This window comes from Podarcis cretensis (genome assembly GCF_951804945.1).
Source record: "Podarcis cretensis genome assembly, chromosome: 10".
Classification (NCBI taxonomy): domain Eukaryota; kingdom Metazoa; phylum Chordata; class Lepidosauria; order Squamata; family Lacertidae; genus Podarcis; species Podarcis cretensis.
The window spans coordinates 76,635,143-76,654,956 of NC_137179.1; the positions used below are offsets into that span (position 1 = coordinate 76,635,143).

The 19,814-nt window shown below is 43.3% G+C and overlaps 1 protein-coding gene across 1 annotated transcript in view; it reads right to left on the reverse strand.

The window, feature by feature from the left end:
- The window catches only part of CAMK1D (calcium/calmodulin dependent protein kinase ID), a 260,116-nt gene that overhangs the window by 70,259 nt on the left and 170,043 nt on the right, over positions 1-19,814 (reverse strand). The window contains exon 3 of the mRNA XM_079993323.1: positions 14,176-14,250. Within this exon, the coding sequence (XP_079849449.1) occupies positions 14,176-14,250 (75 nt within the window). The remainder of the gene's footprint in view (positions 1-14,175; positions 14,251-19,814) is intronic.

Sequence of the window (19,814 nt, forward strand, 5' to 3'; positions counted from 1 at the left end):
TACCTTTTGAAACCTTTCTCACCCAAGTATAAGAAAATGAGCATAAAGACTCAGCCCAGAACTTTTGTGGCAAATGTGAACTCAGCAATTGTGCATTCATGCCATTCTTCAACTTTCTGTTCACCTTTACATACACACTCTTGTTCCATGAAGCTTCAGATACAACAATCTTATGCTCTATCCCTTGTTTCTCCAGGAAATCTTGAAAATCCTGTGAAAGAAAAATTGGCTTTTCATCTGTGAAAAGATAATCAATATTAGCATCATGAACAGTCTTAACCTTATTACAAAACTCTTTAAACCTTGCTAAGGTTTCTTTGGGTGATCCCAATACATAAATCCATACGTATTGAGAATAGTGATCAACAAATACAAGATAGTATTTTGCATTGCCTCTAGATGGTGCTAGAGGACCAATTACATCAGCATACACTTGCTGAAAAACTCTGTTAATCTTTGTTGCCTTTTTTCCGTGGCTTCTCTCGATACATCTGCAAGAGAAAGCAGTTTAGATTCACATGCAGTGCAACTTTTGTAATCAGACTCATCAAAAATCAACAGATACAGTCTGTCTTTCTCTCTGGCAGAAAGATACAGCTCTCCATCTTTAAAGATTTTGCAACTCTCCTTATCATAGGACAACACCAGTCCTTTCTTTGTCATCTGAGAAACACTCAGCAAATTGAACTTCGAATCAGGAACAAAATAAACATTATTTATAGTCAAGTTCAGACTTTCTAAGTAGACAGTCCCGATCCCGGTCGCATCAATCTCTTGACTGTTGGCCTGTTTCACAGTGAAGCGTTGCTTCTCAAACGTAGGAAACAATTCCCTGCGTGACATGAGGTGCTGGGTGGCGCCCGTGTCCTTAATAAACGTGTTTTCAATCAACGAAGAAGCTTTCGGCGATATCAAAGCCTTTGCTGGTTTTGCCTGTGACTTGGCACGACCTTTGCCTGAAGCCTCAGGCTTTGCAGAACCCCCTTTGGCTCCTTTAAGTTGATGTGGCTTCTTACAGTTCTTCTGAACATGCCCAGGTTGGCCACAATTAAAACAACGAACAACGTTCAGAGCTACAGCTTGCTCTCCTCCAGCAATAACATTAGGGGTGCTTGAACTCTGAGCTTCACTCCCCCCATCAGCAACAGCTATTGCAGCAAGGCGGTCTCTCTCATTCAGAACCACAGAACAAATTCTCTCTACGGTAAGATCTGCGGCAGGTAGAGAACCAAGCTGACTCGCAACCGTTTTGTAAGTCCGGTTCAAGCTGTTGATAATCATAAAACAGAATATTTCTTCCTGAAGAGGAAAGTTTCTTTGCGCCATCTCCTGGCGTAGATATTTCATCTCTGTCAAATGCACCTGCACATCTCCATCAGGCACCAGTCTCATGTTTGTGAGCTTCTCAAAATGCAGCAGCACTGTGCCTGCGGCATCTCTCTGATGAATTCGTTGTAACGTTTGCCAAACCTCATGTGCAAATTGCAAATCTGCTATATGCACAAGTTGATGGTCAGAAACACATAAGATGATAGCCGACCTGGCCCTTACATTCTGAGCAGGAGAAAGAAGATAGCCAGAAGGTCTACATCTCTACAGTTTATTTCTGACTTTACAGCTGTACAGAAACATGACCATTCAGTTCAGTCTCCTCCAAGCAAGTGGCTCAGACTTCCTTTACATGCGCAACAGGAAGGTCTCATATTACACACAGAACAAAGCCTTGTAAATCCTGTGAAGTGCCCGGAATATCCTTTCCCAGGACTAGCCACATCATGTGATGTAAACATCGAGCTACTTGTTTACAGCTGCGTAGTAGTCATATCCCAACATACAATGAAATGGGAGCTCTCGGCCCACATACTGCTTAAGCCTTCCTTGTAGAATTTTAAGCATAACCTTGCTAGCGTGTGAAAGGAGTGCAATTGTGCGGTAGTTGGAGCATTCTTTGGCACTGCCCTTCTTTGGGATTGGGATGTAGACCTCTGGCCACTGCTGAGTTTTCCAAACTTGCTGGCATATTGAGTGTAGCACCTTAACAGCATCATCTTTTAAAATTTTAAATAGTTCAGCTGGAATATCATCACTTCCACTGGCCTTGTTATTAGCAGTGCTTCCTAAGGCCCATTTGACTTCACTCTCCAGGAAGTCTGGCTCAAGCAACCACACTACCTGGGGTGTGCGAGCCATCCATATCTTTCTGGTATAATTCCTCTGTGTATTCTTGCCACCTCTTCTTGATGTCTTCTGCTTCTGTTAGGTCCTTACCACTTTTGTCCTTTATTACGGTAATCTTTGTACGAAATGTTCCTTTCATATCTCCAATTATCTTGAACAGATCTCTAGTTCTTCCCATTCTGCTATTTTCCTCTATTTCTTTGCATTGCTCATTTAAGAAGGCCTTTTTGTCTCTCCTTGCTATTTTTTGGAAATCTGCATTCAATTTCCTGTATCTTTCACTATCTCCCTCGCTTTTTGCTTGCCTTCTCTCCCCCGCTATTTGTAAGGCCTCGTTGGACAGCCACTTTGCTTTCTTGCATTTCCTTTTCATTGGGAGGGTTTTCGTTGCTGCCTCCTGTATAATGTTGCGAGCCTCCATCCATAGTTCTTCAGGCACTCTGTCCAGCAAATCTAATCCTTAAACCTGTTCCTCACTTCCACTGTGTATTCATAAGGAAGTGAGGAACAGGTTTAAGGATTTAAATTTGCTGGACAGAGTGCCTGAAGAACTATGGATGGAGGCTCGCAACATTATACAGGAGGCAGCAATGAAAACCAACGAAAACTCAATTATGTAGGAGCAGGCAAGTCCTACATGTTCTAAAAGGTGTTTCCATCTTCAGATTAAAATAAATTATCATATCTATTCATTGCTGTGTAAAACCCAACATGTGCGATTTTGTGCTTTGCACATGGCTTCTTGAAACCATTGACAGGACATAAATGCCATCCAAATGATTTAATATATTAAAATACCCTAACAGTTGGGTAGAGGAAAGTAAATTTAACATTATTTGGCATGTGGGCTAGACTCAGCTCTGCCCTATGCTGGAATGGAAATATTGTAATTACATTGCAAATTACCCAGTGATGTGGGCATAAGAAAGAAGCTCTGGTGGTATTTTATAAGCCTGGAGAGTCCCATTGGGGTTTCCCCCATCTAAGTGAAATTGACAGCCTTGTGTACATGAAAATGATGAAACGTAAAGAGACAGTTTTCATATTACTTGAAGTTAAGTTGGTGCTAATACATGCAGCTGGTTTCTTATCTCCAGAAAGAATTAATTGCCATGGTGCCAAAAATACAAGGAACAAAATGGTCTTAATGAAGCTCCAAAACAGAACAGTGTGTTCCAGTTGTAACATCCTATGAAGAATGAAGTACTAAAACAAAACCTAGCTAAAGTTGTCCTCTCCATTTCATCCTTTTCATTAAGGTGAATTCCTACAACAGCTCCACCAGGCAGATCCATGTTTTATCCTTAAATTTTAGGAGGTGGGACTGAGACTGAAATAAATTTATTTGTTTTCAATTAACATTCCTATCTTGCTTTCCTGGACTCAGTAGGGAGGCGCCCAGTATACCTCAAAACAAATCCAAACAATCAAAATACCTCTCCCCACCTAAATCATCCCCCCTCCCAACTGTACAAAGCAAATGAACATGAGAAGCGCCCTTCTGGATCAGGCCAATCCAGCACGCCATTCTCACAGAGGCAAACCAGATGGCTATGGGAAGCCCGTATGTAGAACCTGAGCACAGCAGCCGTCTCCCCACCTCCAGCTAAAGAGGCAGAACATCCTTCTCTCACCTGCCCCAATTTCCCCAATCAAACTTTTGGCCAACGTGTGCCAACCTGCTGCCCTCCAGATGTTGTGAACTCGCCTCTTATCAGCCCCAGCCAGCAGAGCTCTGGAGGGCACCAGGTTGGTTGCTTTACACTGTAAGCTCCTTGGGGCTGAGGCTTCCTTGCTCACCTCTTGGTTACAGGTAAATTGATGGTGCTATAATATTGCAAATGTCTCTTACCATAGAAGGAAAGTAAAAGATTTGTGCTGGCTATCAAGGCCCCCCTCCTTCCATGTTTTGGTTATCAAGTGGCAGCTTCTAATATTCCATGTTCAGAACCGTGATGGTAGAGTATTCCATTTCGTAAGTGCAAGACTAAAGCACCTATTATTGAGATATGACTCTTCTAACCATCCTGTACCATTTACTGCACTGTATGGTCGGACTGCGGCTTTTACTATTTAGTCTCCAAGATATTAGTCAGTTCTAGTAGTTGTAAAATAGCAGCTGCATGCAACCATGAATGGATGGAGACAGAATACTGAGTACCCAGATTCACAGCAAGTAAAGTTAGACAAGTATAAACACATTTATTGAAAGTCTGTAAAATAATTACAGCAGAACACCGCAAATAAAGATTCCACATGAGCACTCAAAGGTATAAATCAAATTCCTGCTGCCTTGTATGGCAAAATAACTCATACAGAGGAATGTAGAAATTTCTTTGACACCTTTATAGTGTGAAAATTAGGTTTATGGGCAATAGCCAACAAAGACATACTCAGAGCAAACCCACTGAAATTGGTTTACATAGGTTTATTGCTTTTAATGCACCTGCTCCGAGTAGGACTTATTTGGCTCTCAGCCTATGTATGTATGTACATATGTATGTATGATATATATTTTCATACTGCCCTTCCATTAAAAAAAAATTACAAGGTGAGTCAACTTACATAAAAGAAAATACAAAAGCAATTAAAATGTAAATATTACAAATTAGAACAAATGCAGGAACCCCCAGGCTGCAAGATGCTAAAAACAACCAGCTGGACAAAAAAAAAAATGTCCCCCCAAAATTATTTGCCAGCCCCTGAAAGGACAAGAGAGCACGTGCCTTCCATGACTGGGGGCTCTCCCTAAGCAGTCCCTGCTTTACCTCAGGTAGTCCACAGGCTTCTCCTCCAAGTGAATGACTCTGAAGGCCCTAGATTGTGAAGGGCTTTAAAACCAGAACTGTACATTGGGCCTAGGCAGGAAGTTAGCACGGCCACTGGATTGCCCTGCTGGTTACAGCATGGTGCTGTCAACACGAAGGTTGCAGGGACAACTGCATTGCAGGGGATTGGACTAGATGATCCTCAGGATCCCTTCCAACTCTATGATTCCAACTGGTGTATAAAACTATGTAGCTATGCAAGACCACGAATGAATCATTCCCCAAATATTATATTGATTGTCCTTGAATCTTTCCGCCATCCTCGGTCGGGAAGGAAATTGAGTCTGAACTGAACAGGACATTTTTTCTCTTGGGAAAGCTGCAAGACCAGATAAATGTTTTGACTACTAATGTTATAACTTTGGGAACAAAAGTGGGTATTAGTAAAGAACTCGATAAGAATTCGGCACAGGAACCTCCTTCAACTGAACAAACCGGAAAATTTGAGAAGGAGAATCATGTTGTGATTGAAGTGAAGAAAGGGGGAGCCGTAACCCTACAGATGCAAATGGTGAACTACAATTTGAGGCCTGAATGGCAACAAGGAGAAGCAAATTTTTGGAGATGGAAGCCTGGCCTGGTTTGGAAAATGAAAGATGGAGAGATCACCTTATGTGGAGATCAGATGACCTTTGGATTACAAATCTGAGCCAGGTGGAGGTTGGAGTTTCGGGGGCCTTTGGATTTGAAAGGAGCGTGAAACAAGATTTGGAATATCTTATAGGCCCTATTTTTAACCATGGAAGTTTGGCAGGAAGGAATATGATTACCGTTGGGTTGGAGCTTCCCCGAGATCTGGTTTTCAATACCAAAGACTATCAAAAAGACCGGCAGAGGGGACATGAAAGAGATTTAAGAGCCTCGGATTTAAGATCTCTGGGTTGATGGCTTTACGAGATTGATGGACTTTTGCTGGGGACCGAAACCGGGGAGGGGATCTGGTGGAAGGAAATTGGGAATTTAAAGTGTATATAATTTGTTTTTTGTTTTCTTAATGAGAGATGGGAAATTCGTGGAATGGAATCTTTTTTGACCTTAGGGAAACGTCTTAAGAATAAGTATAGATGATAAGGTTTGGATGAGAGTTAAGATTGGAGAAAGTAAAAGTGGATGGTTATTTGGTGAAGGAAAGAATGGGAAATTATAGTATAACAAGATAAGATATAAGGATAAAAATAAGATGAAGGATTGGTTGGAATATTTATATGAATTAGAATACAAAGAGGGGAATTATAGTATGTTAAGATAAATTATTGGGATTAAAATAAAGCTGGAAGGATTTGCTGGAATATCTAATTGAATTAGAATACAAAAATGGGAGGTGTGAGGAAGTCAAGAAAATAAGTGAATGTAAGTAAGTGAGTTAAAGGTCTGACTTGTTTTTTATTTCTTTTTCTCTTTTTTATCTTTTTTTGGTTTTTGGATGTGTATTGTTTTTTATTTTTTCATTTTTGATTGCTCTTTTTTTCTTTTTTTCTTTTTTTCTGTAACCTTTAAAATCTTAATAAAAAAATTATTTTTTTTTTAAAAAAAGAATCTTTCCGCCATCCTCTCCTGCCACACCAGAGTGGTGTGCAACACTGTCTGAGAACCAGTGGTCTACAAAACCCACCATACTTTAAAGCACATTCAATGCACATTTCCCCCCTCAAAACTTCATGGGTGTTGTAGTTTGGTAGGGGTTTCTGGGAATTTAACTCTGTGAAAGGTGAACTACAGTAGCCAGAATTCTTTGAGGGGGGAAAGTATTGAGAATGTGCTTTAAAGGTAGTGAGCAAGTGGCCTATATCTCTTGTCCTCTGTTTCTCTACCCAGTCAGCCAAATTACAGTCATCTTGCTGACAACTAAAACATCTTTAGGGGGTATAATGTGTGGTGCAACAACAAAATGAAAGAAGGAATTAATTTCCAGGTTAGGTTGTTTATTTGTAAAAAACCTGTTCTGTAACATCTGCGCCCTATCTTTTTAAAGTGCCTCCAAAAGGTTCAATGACAGAAAACCATGCTTTTGGGGAGTTGGATGATAAAATGACAATGCAAGTCAATTAAAGCTAGGTTAGCTATTTTACTGACAGAGGCAGAAAGAGAGAAAACCCAGCCCCACCACCATCACAATAAACAACATCTGGCAGACAGCTTCATAAGCCGAAAGGCAGCATGACGAGAAAGCTGTTTGTCAAAAGGGTCACTCTGTGGCAAGCAACATCAGCCAAGGATTTCTTAAAGATGATTCCTTCAGTCACCACAGAGAAATGCAGATAGGAACAGATCAGCATGTAGGCAATGCTCTTTCTTTAAATCTTCAGTGACACCTCAGCCACATCTGCTCTCTTCCTCTCGCCATTCCCCTCAGGCTCACACTACCACTTACTACATTTTATAACAAAGTCGCAGCAAGTCCCATCGCACCGGCAGCCACTCACAGCAGCAGAAGATCTTACAGCAGATACAGGACTGATGCCCAAAATGGTGGTCTACTTCTCCCCCTCTTTCCATCCAATTTCTAGTGAAGTTTACTACGTGGCTTGATGTCGTGACATTGTTATGCAATTTTTGGTAATTACACGCAATATTTTATTCACGTCCATAAGAGATGCATGTAAATAAATGCATAATCCCAAATATCCCCTTTCTGTCTTCAAATAAAATTACATTCACCCAAAATAGCTCCTCTAAACATAGAGCAAGACCCCTCCAGAATTTCCTGTGTTCTGATATTTAGGCATTGAGCTGCCATACAATTAACTCCTTTGGTTTAGGTGGTTATCTCACAGATGCAATCATTTTGTCAATATGCTTTCGTTAAGAGTAATGAACTGCAGTGTTTGCCTATTTCTCAGCTCATGGTTCTGATCTTAGTAAACACCAAAGAAAGGCTGGAAGCAAGTCTCCATGTTACTTAGGGTCATTTCACACATTATGCACAGACCAATCAAGTAGTCCTGTGAAAATTACCTCTATGGTGCCTGTACAGTATTTGCAAACATGTATGATGCAGTCACATTTACATTTTTAAGTGCACTCTTATCATTTGAGGTGAACAGCCAAAAATGTAATGCATAAAGCAGCCTTTATAATCCAAAACCCAAAATCAAGAGCCAAGTTTTTCACATCTTTAAGCTGCCAATGTTTAAACTGTGGAAATAAATAACTTTAGTTCTTTTGATGGGCAGCATTCTACATGGGGCTGTCCTTGGAAACTACAAGTGGTCCAAAATGCCAGTGCTCAGAGAAGCAAGGAGCCAAGATGAACAGTTACTTTCTGGACTCGATTCAACATGCTGGCTCTTCCTTTTAATTGCCCAGGATACCCCATGGAGTATTATTCTCTCCATATTAACCCCTTCTTGCCCTTAGACGAGGGGTGGTGAACCTCAGTCCTCCAGGACTTTCTATCTGACTTTCTGGACACCTCCCTGCCACACCCCCCACTAGTCCCACTTTCAGTGCTTCCTGGGGGCTCTTGCCTGTCTAAAATGTGTCCTTGAATTCTGATAATGCCTCTTGCTTGTGTGGATAGAGGATGGGGGGTGGGGGTGCGTGTGCGTGTGCAACTAGCCTGTTGCGGCACCACCTGACCTCAGGCAATTGGCTCACCTAGGGTGGGGAGATTAAGATTTGGCCTGCTGACCAGAAAAAAACTTGCCCATCCCTGCCTTAGATAATGGAGTGACTGTGATGTAAATCACGGTGTATGGGTTACATTGAAGCACATGTGACCACAGGTGATCCTTCAAGTAAACTGGGCCCAAGAACTTAAAGGTCTGGAAATGAACTGGGAGCCAAGGAGATGGCAAAGCAGTGGTAACCATGATGACTTGTGCCAGTTAGCCATCTTGCCCCTGTATCCTGAACTAAAATAATTTTCTAAACTGTATTCAAAGACAGCCCCATGTGTAACTCATTACAATATTAAGAGACATGCACATTTCAGTACTGCTTTACTGGTTAGTCTTTACAAATACAGTTTTAATATTTTTCTTTTAGTTGTTACTTTGTACGCAGGTGGCGCTGTGGGTTAAAGCCTCAGCGCCTAGGGCTTGCCGATCGAAAGGTCGGCGGTTCGAATCCCTGTGGCGGGGTGCGCTCCCGCTGCTCGGTCCCAGCGCCTGCCAACCTAGCAGTTCGAAAGCACCTCCGGGTGCAAGTAGATAAATAGGGACCGCTTACCAGCGGGAAGGTAAACGGCGTTTCCGTGTGCGGCTCTGGCTCGCCAGAGCAGCGATGTCACGCTGGCCACGTGACCCGGAAGTGTCTCCGGACAGCGCTGGCCCCTGGCCTCTTAAGTGAGATGGGCGCACAACCCCAGAGTCTGTCAAGACTGGCCCGTACGGGCAGGGGTACCTTTACCTTTACCTTTACCTAGAATCTTTCCTGTTTTTCAGTAGCTAACCAGTTTGGGGGGGTCCCAACACATCAAAATGAAACAAAGGGAGGAAAATGAAACAAGCATATGAAAAACGAGGCTTACTATTTTTCAGCCTTTAAAAAATGTGACTCCATTTTCATATTACCAGATCACCCCATCCCTAAATTGCAGGATAGTTGTGCACTCCTTCCTGACCCTCCCTCTCCCCCCGCCCTCCAGCGTTGGAATGTATAGATTCACTGGCCACAATCCAGCGTGGACTCAGTGAAATCCCCAGAGCACATGATTAGTGAGCTGCAGCGCATAATTTGCATTGAAACCCAGAAAACAAATGATTCCTCATAAGCAAATCCTATAATTGAGGCAAAAGTCACAATGATTTTTGGTGGAACATTGCTTTTCTTCCAATCTGTAAAGTACTCAAACAATAGGGAGAACTCAGAGGAAGGAACAAAATGCCTCGTGTATCATTTGCCTTCACTCTCAGCAGGTAGCCTATTGCTTCGTTTGTAATGTTATTACACTGTGTCAACATTATGAGCACAGCAGTGTGTTTCTTAGCCTAGTATGCATCATTTGCATTTGGGGGGGGGGGACACAGAATTATACTAGTTTGGGGAAAATGCTATCCTAAATCTTCTATGGTGCTTTTGCTGGGTTCTCTTTTCATTATGTGTCCTGAGTTTTTTCTTGACATAAGCCTCCTGGGGAGTTGGAGCTGAGTGTGTGCTATCCACATCCTTGTAAAAACAAGACTTGATTTTAACCTTCAAAAATTGCTCTCTTGGAAGGATCCTTATTATTAAAATTTGAACATGAAGAATTGCTTTAATAACATGATTTTGATAAAACTACACATTTTGATACAGCTATAAAAAGAATAGCAACGTGTCTTGTTGTTATTGTCAGCATTACACTATATAGCTAAAGCATCTGATATGATGAAATCTAATGTGTTTTGTGTGGAAAAGCCAGGACCCTAAAGGAGAGTGTCCTTCCAGGAGTCAGAAAAGAATGCATGTTGCTTATGAACCTAGCTCTCCCATGCAATGTGTGCTCTGCGTGATTGCAGTCCCTAGTAGTCCCAGTCTAGATGACGGCTCTCTTGCTATACGGCTGGGAAAGACGGTGCAATATCAGGATGTCAGGAGCAAGCCAGCAGTAAATCACATGGAGTAAGTGAAGTTAATTCTTTATAAGAAAAGTGGATTTGCACAGGGGTGCCAGGCCTAATGAGCACAGCAGGTCTTCTTGGTAGACCTTGCTCCTATGAGGCAGTTGTGAAGACTGAAGGTCCCCGCCTCCCACTGTTGCCTATGTCTCCTCTCCAGGGCAGAGACTGTGCCTGTGTTCCTGTCCTTGCTCCTCCTGCTTCATGCCTTTCCTGGCCTTGGAAACCAGGGCAGAGGGGAGCTGGTCATAGCACGAGGGAGAGACACCAGTGCCTCTTCACCACCCTGACCCATCTCTGCCTCTTGGCCGCCTTCATCCTCCTCCCCAGCTTCAGCTTCTGCCTCTGAGTCTGGACTTCTCTCTGCCACAGGCTCTCCCTTCTCACTAAGCCCTGTTACCTCTTCTGCTTCTGACACTTCCTCCCTCTGACCACTCATGGTTGTCCCACCACCACTCCCCGGGTTCTGGGCCTTCTTTCCCTCAGGGTTCCCCAGCTGGTTCCTCCCGCCATTTGGCTGCGTCCAACTGGTCCATGACATCAGATCAGGCTTGAGTGGCATTGTGTTGCTAGTGAGCAACTTTCTCTTAGCAATTGGGTGGGGGCAAGAGTTCAGTGGCAGAGAATACACTTTTACATGCATGAAGTCCCTTTTTGAAAGTCAATCAACTACAATAAAAGGTTTTTGATAACAGATGCTGGTAAAGCTTCTAATACCTTGGAGAGCGGCTACAAGTCAAAGTCAGCAGCATTGGGCTAGACGGGCCAATGTTCTGACTCAGTATAAGACAGGAACATAGTATGAATGGATGGAGCTTGGGCCACAAAAACCCACTGGACTTTGCAGTCATCAAACCCCAGTGGCTTTTGTACCAGCTACACTGGCTCCCGGTGGAGTACAGGATCAGGTTTAAGGTGCTGGTTTTAACCTTTAAAGCCCTATACGGCCTAGGACCCTCGTACCTACGGGACCGCCTCTCCTTACGGTCTTCAAACAAAAACATCTTGGAGGTCCCAGGCCACAGAGAGGTTAGGCTGGCCTCAACTAGAGCCAGGGCTTTTTCGGCTGTGGCTCCAATCTGGTGGAACGCTCTGTCCCAAGAGACTAGGGCCCTGTGGGACTTGACATCTTTCCGCAGGGCCTGCAAGACAGAGCTGTTCCACCAGGCCTTTGGCCAAGGCGCAGTCTGACTCCCTCCTTCAGTAATTCACAGAACTCTAGCCCAATGGTTGCCATTAATTTGATTTGAACTGATTTTATAATGAAATGATTTTAGAATGTTGTATTATTTTACTGTTGTTAGCCGCCCTGAGCCTGGCTTCGGCTGGGGAGGGCGGGATATAAATAAGATTTTATTATTTATTATTATTTTGTGAGGCTTCCAACATTTGGGTTGGAGACAGTTCTGTCAAAACTGCTGCCAGCTGAATCTATGCGCAGTTCAACTCACACTAAGCTTTCCTTGTGTGATCATGAGTGCACATGGACCAAGGGATGGCGGTGGAGGAGACTTGCTGGGCCTGGAGCACTATGAGAGCCCTCCCCACCCTTCATTAGGTGGGGTTCATTGGAAGAGACTTCCCTGAGCCCTGCCTCCTCCCAAAATACTGGAGTAAGCACTGCAAGCAGAGACCATGTGCAGGGGAAACTGTGAAACAAGCCTAAATATAAAGGTATTAAGATCTTCATTCAAACCCACCCCCAGCAAATAAACCTTAGACAATAGCTTTGTATTATATGCCCTGCATTTTGAATCAAATTTGCAGGCACCTACCTAAAAACAAGTGGTATCTTAAATATAAGTGAAAAATTCCATGTTTGCTTTGTGCAGCATGGAAATGGCAAATAAAATTCATGTGCTACAACAAAGCAAAGGAACCGTAATGGCAAATTGGGCAGTGAGGCAATAAAGTAGGTATCCAGCTCTAGCATCATATGACTTTTGTGTCAACAGGTCATGGTTTCCAAGGAAATAAGAAATTACACATGAACACTTTGTCCTAGATTGAATTGAGGAAATGGTGCATGTTTAATTGATTATAGTTATTAGGCTGACAGCAGCATTTCCTAAATGAGAACTTTTGAGGAGGTTTCAGAATACAGACTATACTTCAGTCCCAGGAATTTCTTAGCTCTGGGTATGTGAAAGAGGTAGTTATTGTATATGGCAATACAGTGGTACCTCGGGTTAAGAACTTTGCTTCAGGATGAGAACAGAAATCACACGGCGGCAGCGGGAGGCCCCATTAGCTAAAGTGGTGCTTCAGGTTTAGAACAGTTTCAGGTTAAGAACGGACCTCCAGAACGAATTAAGTTCTTAACCCGAGGTACTACTGTAGAGTCGAAAGAAGTGATGTGGAATAAAACAGGCACCAACTTTATCTGATGTTGTGATACTGAACTTTAAGAACCACTTCAGCCAATGACTGAGGTGATTCCCTTAAGGCCCAAGGCCTGGCCTGGCTGTCTCAGGGGTTGCCCATCTCTCTTCAAGTCAGCTCAGTGCCAGTCAGGTGCGGAAGCTGCCCAGAAACTGATACCATAGCAGGAGCCCAGCCCACCCCCAAGTCCCCAACAGCCTAGTGACTGCCCTAACCTCTCCAGCTGCCTCTGAATTCAGGGGCTACCTCCCAAACAACCTGTCTTATCTGTATGGCTCCTCCTTGCCCACTGGCCACCTGCCAAGTTGTGACAAAAAGGATGCAAATTGACAGCCAGAGCCCAAGGAAATCAACAGATAAATAAATAACTATTGCCTAATCAAAGGCCAACCAGACCACACCCTGTAAAAAGATCTTCCCAGCACCAAGGCCCTGCCATTCCCATCAGGCCATGAAGTTCTGTTTGGGTGGTGGTGGTGGGGGGGGGGGCTGGTTGCCTATTCAAACTGATGCTGGAGAAAGGGAAGGATTAGCTTCAGAGAGCCCACTATCTGTCTCTTGCAAGGGATTGCCGCACTTGTCATTGTGGTATTGTGGCCTAACACAAGCACACCACACAGGCCATTGGGGGAAGATTATTTAAAAATATAATTCACAACACAAGGAAACTAACAGCTAGGTGAAATATAATTTTCAATTCACTGGCAACAACTGTGCAGGGAGCTCCAACGCTTTGGGGATATCAGTGCAGATATCCACTCCAGGTAGCACCAGAGAAGGCACAAGAAGCAATAATTCTTCTACTGCTCCAAAAGCTAAGGAAGGTTCATTTAAGGAAGTTAAACTTGGATGAGTATGTAATTGTTTAATGAATTTAACTTTATTCCCCAGGTCAAGGAAATTATAGTGGAGGTGTAGTGATTTGTAGCTTAGCAGGGGGTTGGACTCGATGGCCCTTGTGGTCTCTTCCAACTCTATGATTCTATGATTCTATGATTTCTAAAATGTTATTTGTTTATTAATTAAATGTATATCCCACTCTTCCTCCTAAAGGAGCCCAGGGCAGCAAACAAGAAGTGATACAGCAATAAAAACATATTTACAACATTGCAAGAGACACCATAAGATTTCAACATGCTCCTAATACTAGCACAATTTGCACACTTGACCCGATTTCCTGGAATTCGATGTCCTCCTTCTATTTCTGTTTGGTTAACAGAAACAAAAGCAGTATAAGTAGTACTTACAGTTGCATGACCAGGTACAAATGGTTTGGACTCTCATAGATGTCTTCCAGGGCAACAATATTTTCATGCTTGATCCTGAAGATTACATAAAAAGCAACACCACAAGGTAAGTTAAGCACCCAAGAGAAATCTGTTCACATTATGAGAATAATGCCCAGATTGCCATAAACCATCAAGAGTCTTTATGGTCTCAGGATAATTCAATTCAAATGAAGTCTGTGTAGACTAGAGCCTCTTCCAGTGATGACAGATGCACATTTGAAGGAGTTAAATGTTGTGAACAGCCCTTTGGATAAGGGCAGTATATTGATACTGGGATAAAATGCATTTCCCCTTTGTTGCAAGTGTGCACATTCACACCAAACTCCAGACAAATTCAACAGCACAATTACATGATGCATGATGGCAGCAATGGCTTGGGGGGGGGACCCACTGCATCCTCCTTGTTGCAATAGCACTTCACAGAGTGGCACAGGGCTAGGGCAGTCTCTGCCACCCCCAGGTCCTCTCCTTTCCTCCCCCCCCTTCAACCTCCCCTCACAAACCACTGCTCCATCATCGTGGATGAAGCTACAACAGAGCTGGCTGTGATCCAGCCTTTGCTGCAAGATTGTCACTTTAATTATCCTGAGCATCATATTGCTGTGATCCTATCTCTTTGCTCGTTTTCTATGTGCAGGGTTCCAAGCTTTAGCTTATTCATGAGTAACAAGGGCTGTTTTTTCAAGCAAGGCAAAAATAAAAAAAGGATGATCAAGCCAAAATCAAGCATTTTTATCAGCGGGAAAGTTATTGTTAACCAGCTCTTGCAGTAATCTTAAAAATATTTCACTTTAGCTGGATATATCTATACCTATGCCTATTTTTATAGTGCATATGTCTGTGCTGTGGAAATATATTCAATCAGAATTAATGGGAAACAGTATTATAACCAAGGGGGCAAGCCAGTGTGGTGCAGTTGTTATGTCAGACGAGATCTAGGAACCCAGGTTTCAAAGCCCCATTCAGCCATGGAGCTTACTGGGTGACCCCATTGGGCTAGTCACTGCCATTCAGCCTGAGCTACATCAGAGAGGAGGAAAGCACGTATGCCGCCTTGAGCTCACTGGAGAAAAAGCTGGAGTATACATGCAATAAAAATAAATAAATGAAATGAAATAAGTTTAGAAACAGGCTAGAAACATTCATAGAAGCTATGAATGACAACATCTAATTGGTCAGTGGATGGAAAATATGGCAGGCAACAGAATTAGAATCTTGTGCTTCTGCTGGCTGGTATTGGCCAGTGTCAGAAATAACATATAGGATTGTACAGAATATAATATTATATAACACAGCAGTTTGCATATGTCACTTTGTAAACATGAAGTAACCATTCTTTGAAGCATACAAATGTGTGGAGGAAATTAAACACTTCTTTTAAAATGTCTTTTAAATGAACTTGTAAATGGTCTCATTATCTTAATAAAGAAGCCACATTTTAAAACATTTTAACAGCTTGAACAAACATATAGGTAACCACTAGAACAGATCCACATGGTTCAAGAGTCCTTGCTGTTTAGGTGCTGACTTTTTAAAAGCGAGAAACCACAAACCGCCATCTAATTAGCTCCTCAAATGCAAATCCTCTCTGGGATTACTGTTTAAGCAATTCCAAACAATTTCCAGTGTGCACAATTAATTTACATTAACCCCAAAGCGAGAAACCATTTAGCTGTAAACAACAGAATATTAATTAAGACAAACTGGAGAAACTGAGTAAGAGAGAGATGCTGAACAATTAAGTGTAAAAAGCTAAAACATGCCAATTCAACTGTAAATAATAGACAAAATCAGATAATAGGGAATTCCTAAAGTTTGGTTGGCCTTCTGTAACTAGTGAGCTGAACACTAACTAAGGATAACCTGAAAACTGCTTTAATTTCATGCTTGGGGTCAGCACACTGCTGGATTACCCAACAGGCAGCTTTGAATTTTTGAATCTGAGAACTGTTTTTTTTTTTTTAAAAAAAAAGCATTAGTCATCATAGGGAAAACTATATTTTAGCAATGACCATATATTGAAATATCTTTATAATACTTTCTGGGAAGCATGTGCAGAGGAAACAAGTGCAATTCTGGAGTCCTACTCAAAGATTGTGGATGCATTAGAAAGTGTAGCTGTAGAAAATAGAATGAAATTTTACAACACCTTCTCTGCAAAAGTCAAGCTCTCACTCTCCCTCTCAAAAAAAAAAAAAGGAAAGGAAAAAAAGAACTGGAGAAGACCCTGATGTTGGGAAAGATGGAGGGCACAAGGAGAAGGGGACGACAGAGGACGAGATGGTGGGACAGCGTTCTGGAAGCTACCATCATGAGTTTGACCAAACTGCGGGAGGCAGTGGAAGACAGGAGTGCCTGGCGTGCTCTGGTCCACGGGGTCATGAAGAGTCGGACACGACTAAACGACTCAACAACAACAACAACCAGGGCCTTGCAGAGCCAGGCAGAGGCCCAGCCCAGGTAGATAATGTGCTCCCCCCTTTTTTTTACCCTGGTGATAACTGAAGTCTTATAAATAAGTTAAGTATATAAATAATTTTCACAAAAGGTATGCTGACAAATAATTTTATTTCAATGCTTGAACCGTATCTGCATATAAAAACAAAATGGAAAATATAGATATACAATAGTGCTTTTTAAAAATACATTTAAAAATACAACCAGGAGACAGGTGGTTGGCTTCACTTGTCCAAGCAGCCTGTCCACATCCTCGGAGGTAGCAGATTGGAATTGATCCCACACAACTTGACTAGACAGGACTCTAGCACTCTCCCGCCCTGGCCTTGCTCCCACAGTGGAGTCTACTTCTTCCTGAATCTGAGCGATTTTATCTGCAAAAAACTTTGCAAAATCTAAGCAGGAGATCATGTGGCCTGTACTGGGCCCCGATGTCGCAGGTGGTTCTGCAAAATTGCGGACCACCTGAAAAAGTCTCCTGCTGCTGTTTTCTGCAGATGCAATAGAGGCGGCGAAGAAAGTCACTTGGTAGGCTCGACGTTGAGCTCCAACCTGTGTCCGGTCAGATTCGGAATGAGTTATCCGCCACTGGCGCTCTAGCTGTCTCAACGATTGTTTCATTGCCCTCAGATCCGTGGAAAACCACGGGGCTCTCCGGGCTCCATGCAATCGGAGAGGGCGCTTCGGAGCCAAACAGTCAATAGCCCTGGTTAACTCCACATTCCAGCGGGCCACCAGGGAATCAGCTGAAAGGCCATCAACATGGGATAAAGCATCCCCTACCACTCTCTGGAAACCATTTGGATCCATTAAGTGGTGGGGGCGGACCATCCGAATCGGTCCCACCTCCCTGCAGAGGGGATGAGTCGCATAGAAGTCCAGTTGCACCAGGAAGTGATCTGACCATGGCACTTCTTTCGTTTCGCTTTTACTTAGTGTCAGATCACCAACATCCATAGAGGTAAACACCAGGTCCAAGGCATGTCCGCGGCTATGGGTTGGGCCAGACTTATTCAGGGACAGCCCCATGGAGGCCATGCTTTCCACGAAGTCCCGAGCGGCCCCTTGTAAGGTCGTGTCGGACAACCAAGCTAGGTGTCTCCAGGAGAACATCCACCACAACCTGAAGCGGCTCGGGCAGGGAATCCTTGGTGCAGCGGGGAGGTCGGTACACCAAAATGAATCCTGTACTGCCCCTATTGCCCAACTTCCAGAACATGCACTCGGAAAACTGGGTCTTCCCAATAGGACGCCTGGTGCAAACTAATGACTTCCTAAAAATCACTGCAACCCCCCCTCCCCGCCCACATGACCTGGGTTGCTGTGCATAGGAGAAACCTGGTGGACAAGCAGCGGCAAGGACAGGCCCATCTGCTTCATCCAACCAAGTCTCTGTTACACATGCCAGGTCAAGTCCTCCATCCATGATCAAGTCATGGATGGCAGTGGTCTTATGAATCATTGACCTGGCATTGCACAGCAGCACCTTCAGGTCATGTGGGTATCCCTTGCTGATTCTAGTATCCATCCGGTCAGGACCAGACCCGGAGGCAGGGATAGTCCTCAGACAACGACTAAACCTGCCTCCTCTGTAATGACATGGTCTGGTCTTAGCGTAACTCCTCCTCCTACCCGTGATCACTGAGATCGGTTGTCCCAGTGCATCCCCCCCTGTGGAACATGCCCCAGCCATTTTGTTGGCTGGGACCTACTCTCCGGCAGCCCTGACCCCTCCCCTTAAGAACAAAATAACACCTTAAAAAAAACAACCAATAAAACAATAGAAACAAAAAACAGTAAAAATTACAAAAACGTAAAATCAAACAAATTCCCAGGCCCAATAAACATCCATCCCACCCCCACCCACCCCACATACAAAAAATTCAAAAGAAAAATTTTAAAACATTTTAAAAGCACTCTGCACCCCTCCAGCAGTAACAGCAACTGTCCTGGTGAGGCCCGTCAGGCCTCGCCCTGGGCCAGGTGGTAAGTGGCAGGAAGGAGCAGGGCCCCCAGACACCCACACAGGAGCGTCCTCCTGGGCAGCAGAGCGCAGCAGTCCCTGTGAGGCTTCAGGCCCCACCCTGGGCCAGATGGTGAGTGGCAGGAAGGAGCAGGGCCCTCAGACACTCACACAGGAGAGTCCTCCTCAACTTCTCATGGGCTGTGCAAGCATAGAGGTTTCCAGCTCTGCAATACTTTGATTGCATTCATTATTTACTCTGAGTTTACAGTGGTACCTCAGGTTACATACACTTCAGGTTACATACGCTTCAGGTTACAGACTCCGCTAACACAGAAATAGTGCTTCAGGTTAAGAACTTTGCTTCAGGATGAGAACAGAAATCGTGCTTCAGCGGCGCAGCGGCAGCGGGAGGCCCCATTAGCTAAAGTGGTGCTTCAGGTTAAGAACAGTTTCAGGTTAAGAACGAACCTCCAGAACTAATTAAGTACTTAACCTGAGGTACCACTGTACTTGATTTTTATGATGATCCATTACGTAAGACAAAGCAGGTGTCCTGCTCCCTCAGATGATTCTGCCCTTTCTCCCTTGTTCTCAGCCTCTCACAATACTAAAACGATGTTTATCCATCTCTTCTTTCAAATGCAGTTGTTATGCTACATTATTCCAATGTGGTATATATTTTTACATTGCTTTTATGATGTTTGTTTACAATGCATTGATATTAGTTTGGCTATATTTTAAGCTGTTTTATGGAGGCATTTGCCTTATTTATTTATTTAATAATGAACAAGACATTATGTAAAACAACAAAGCATTTATCATGTGAAATAGTCAGTTATAACCAGCAGGACAGTATTAACTCTTTTGGCAATTAGGCTCACTTTGGTGGAAGCAGGTGTTATTTGACGGCAATGAAGCGGAAGTATATTTTAAAGAAAGGAGAATAGTGGCCTTACTTGAATCTTTGAGATCTAGATTCTGTTCATGAGAAGTAGGAAGGAGTGGCAGTGAAGAAAGTAAAGAATTTCAACCATCAGCCTTCTGATCAGCAAGCCCAAGACGCTCAGTGATTTACCTAGCAAAGAATTAATTTCCCATCCTATCAGTGACTTTTTCAGCTATTGGTCAAAAATGCAGAACACGGTTCTGGAGCTTTGCTATATTTTATGCATCT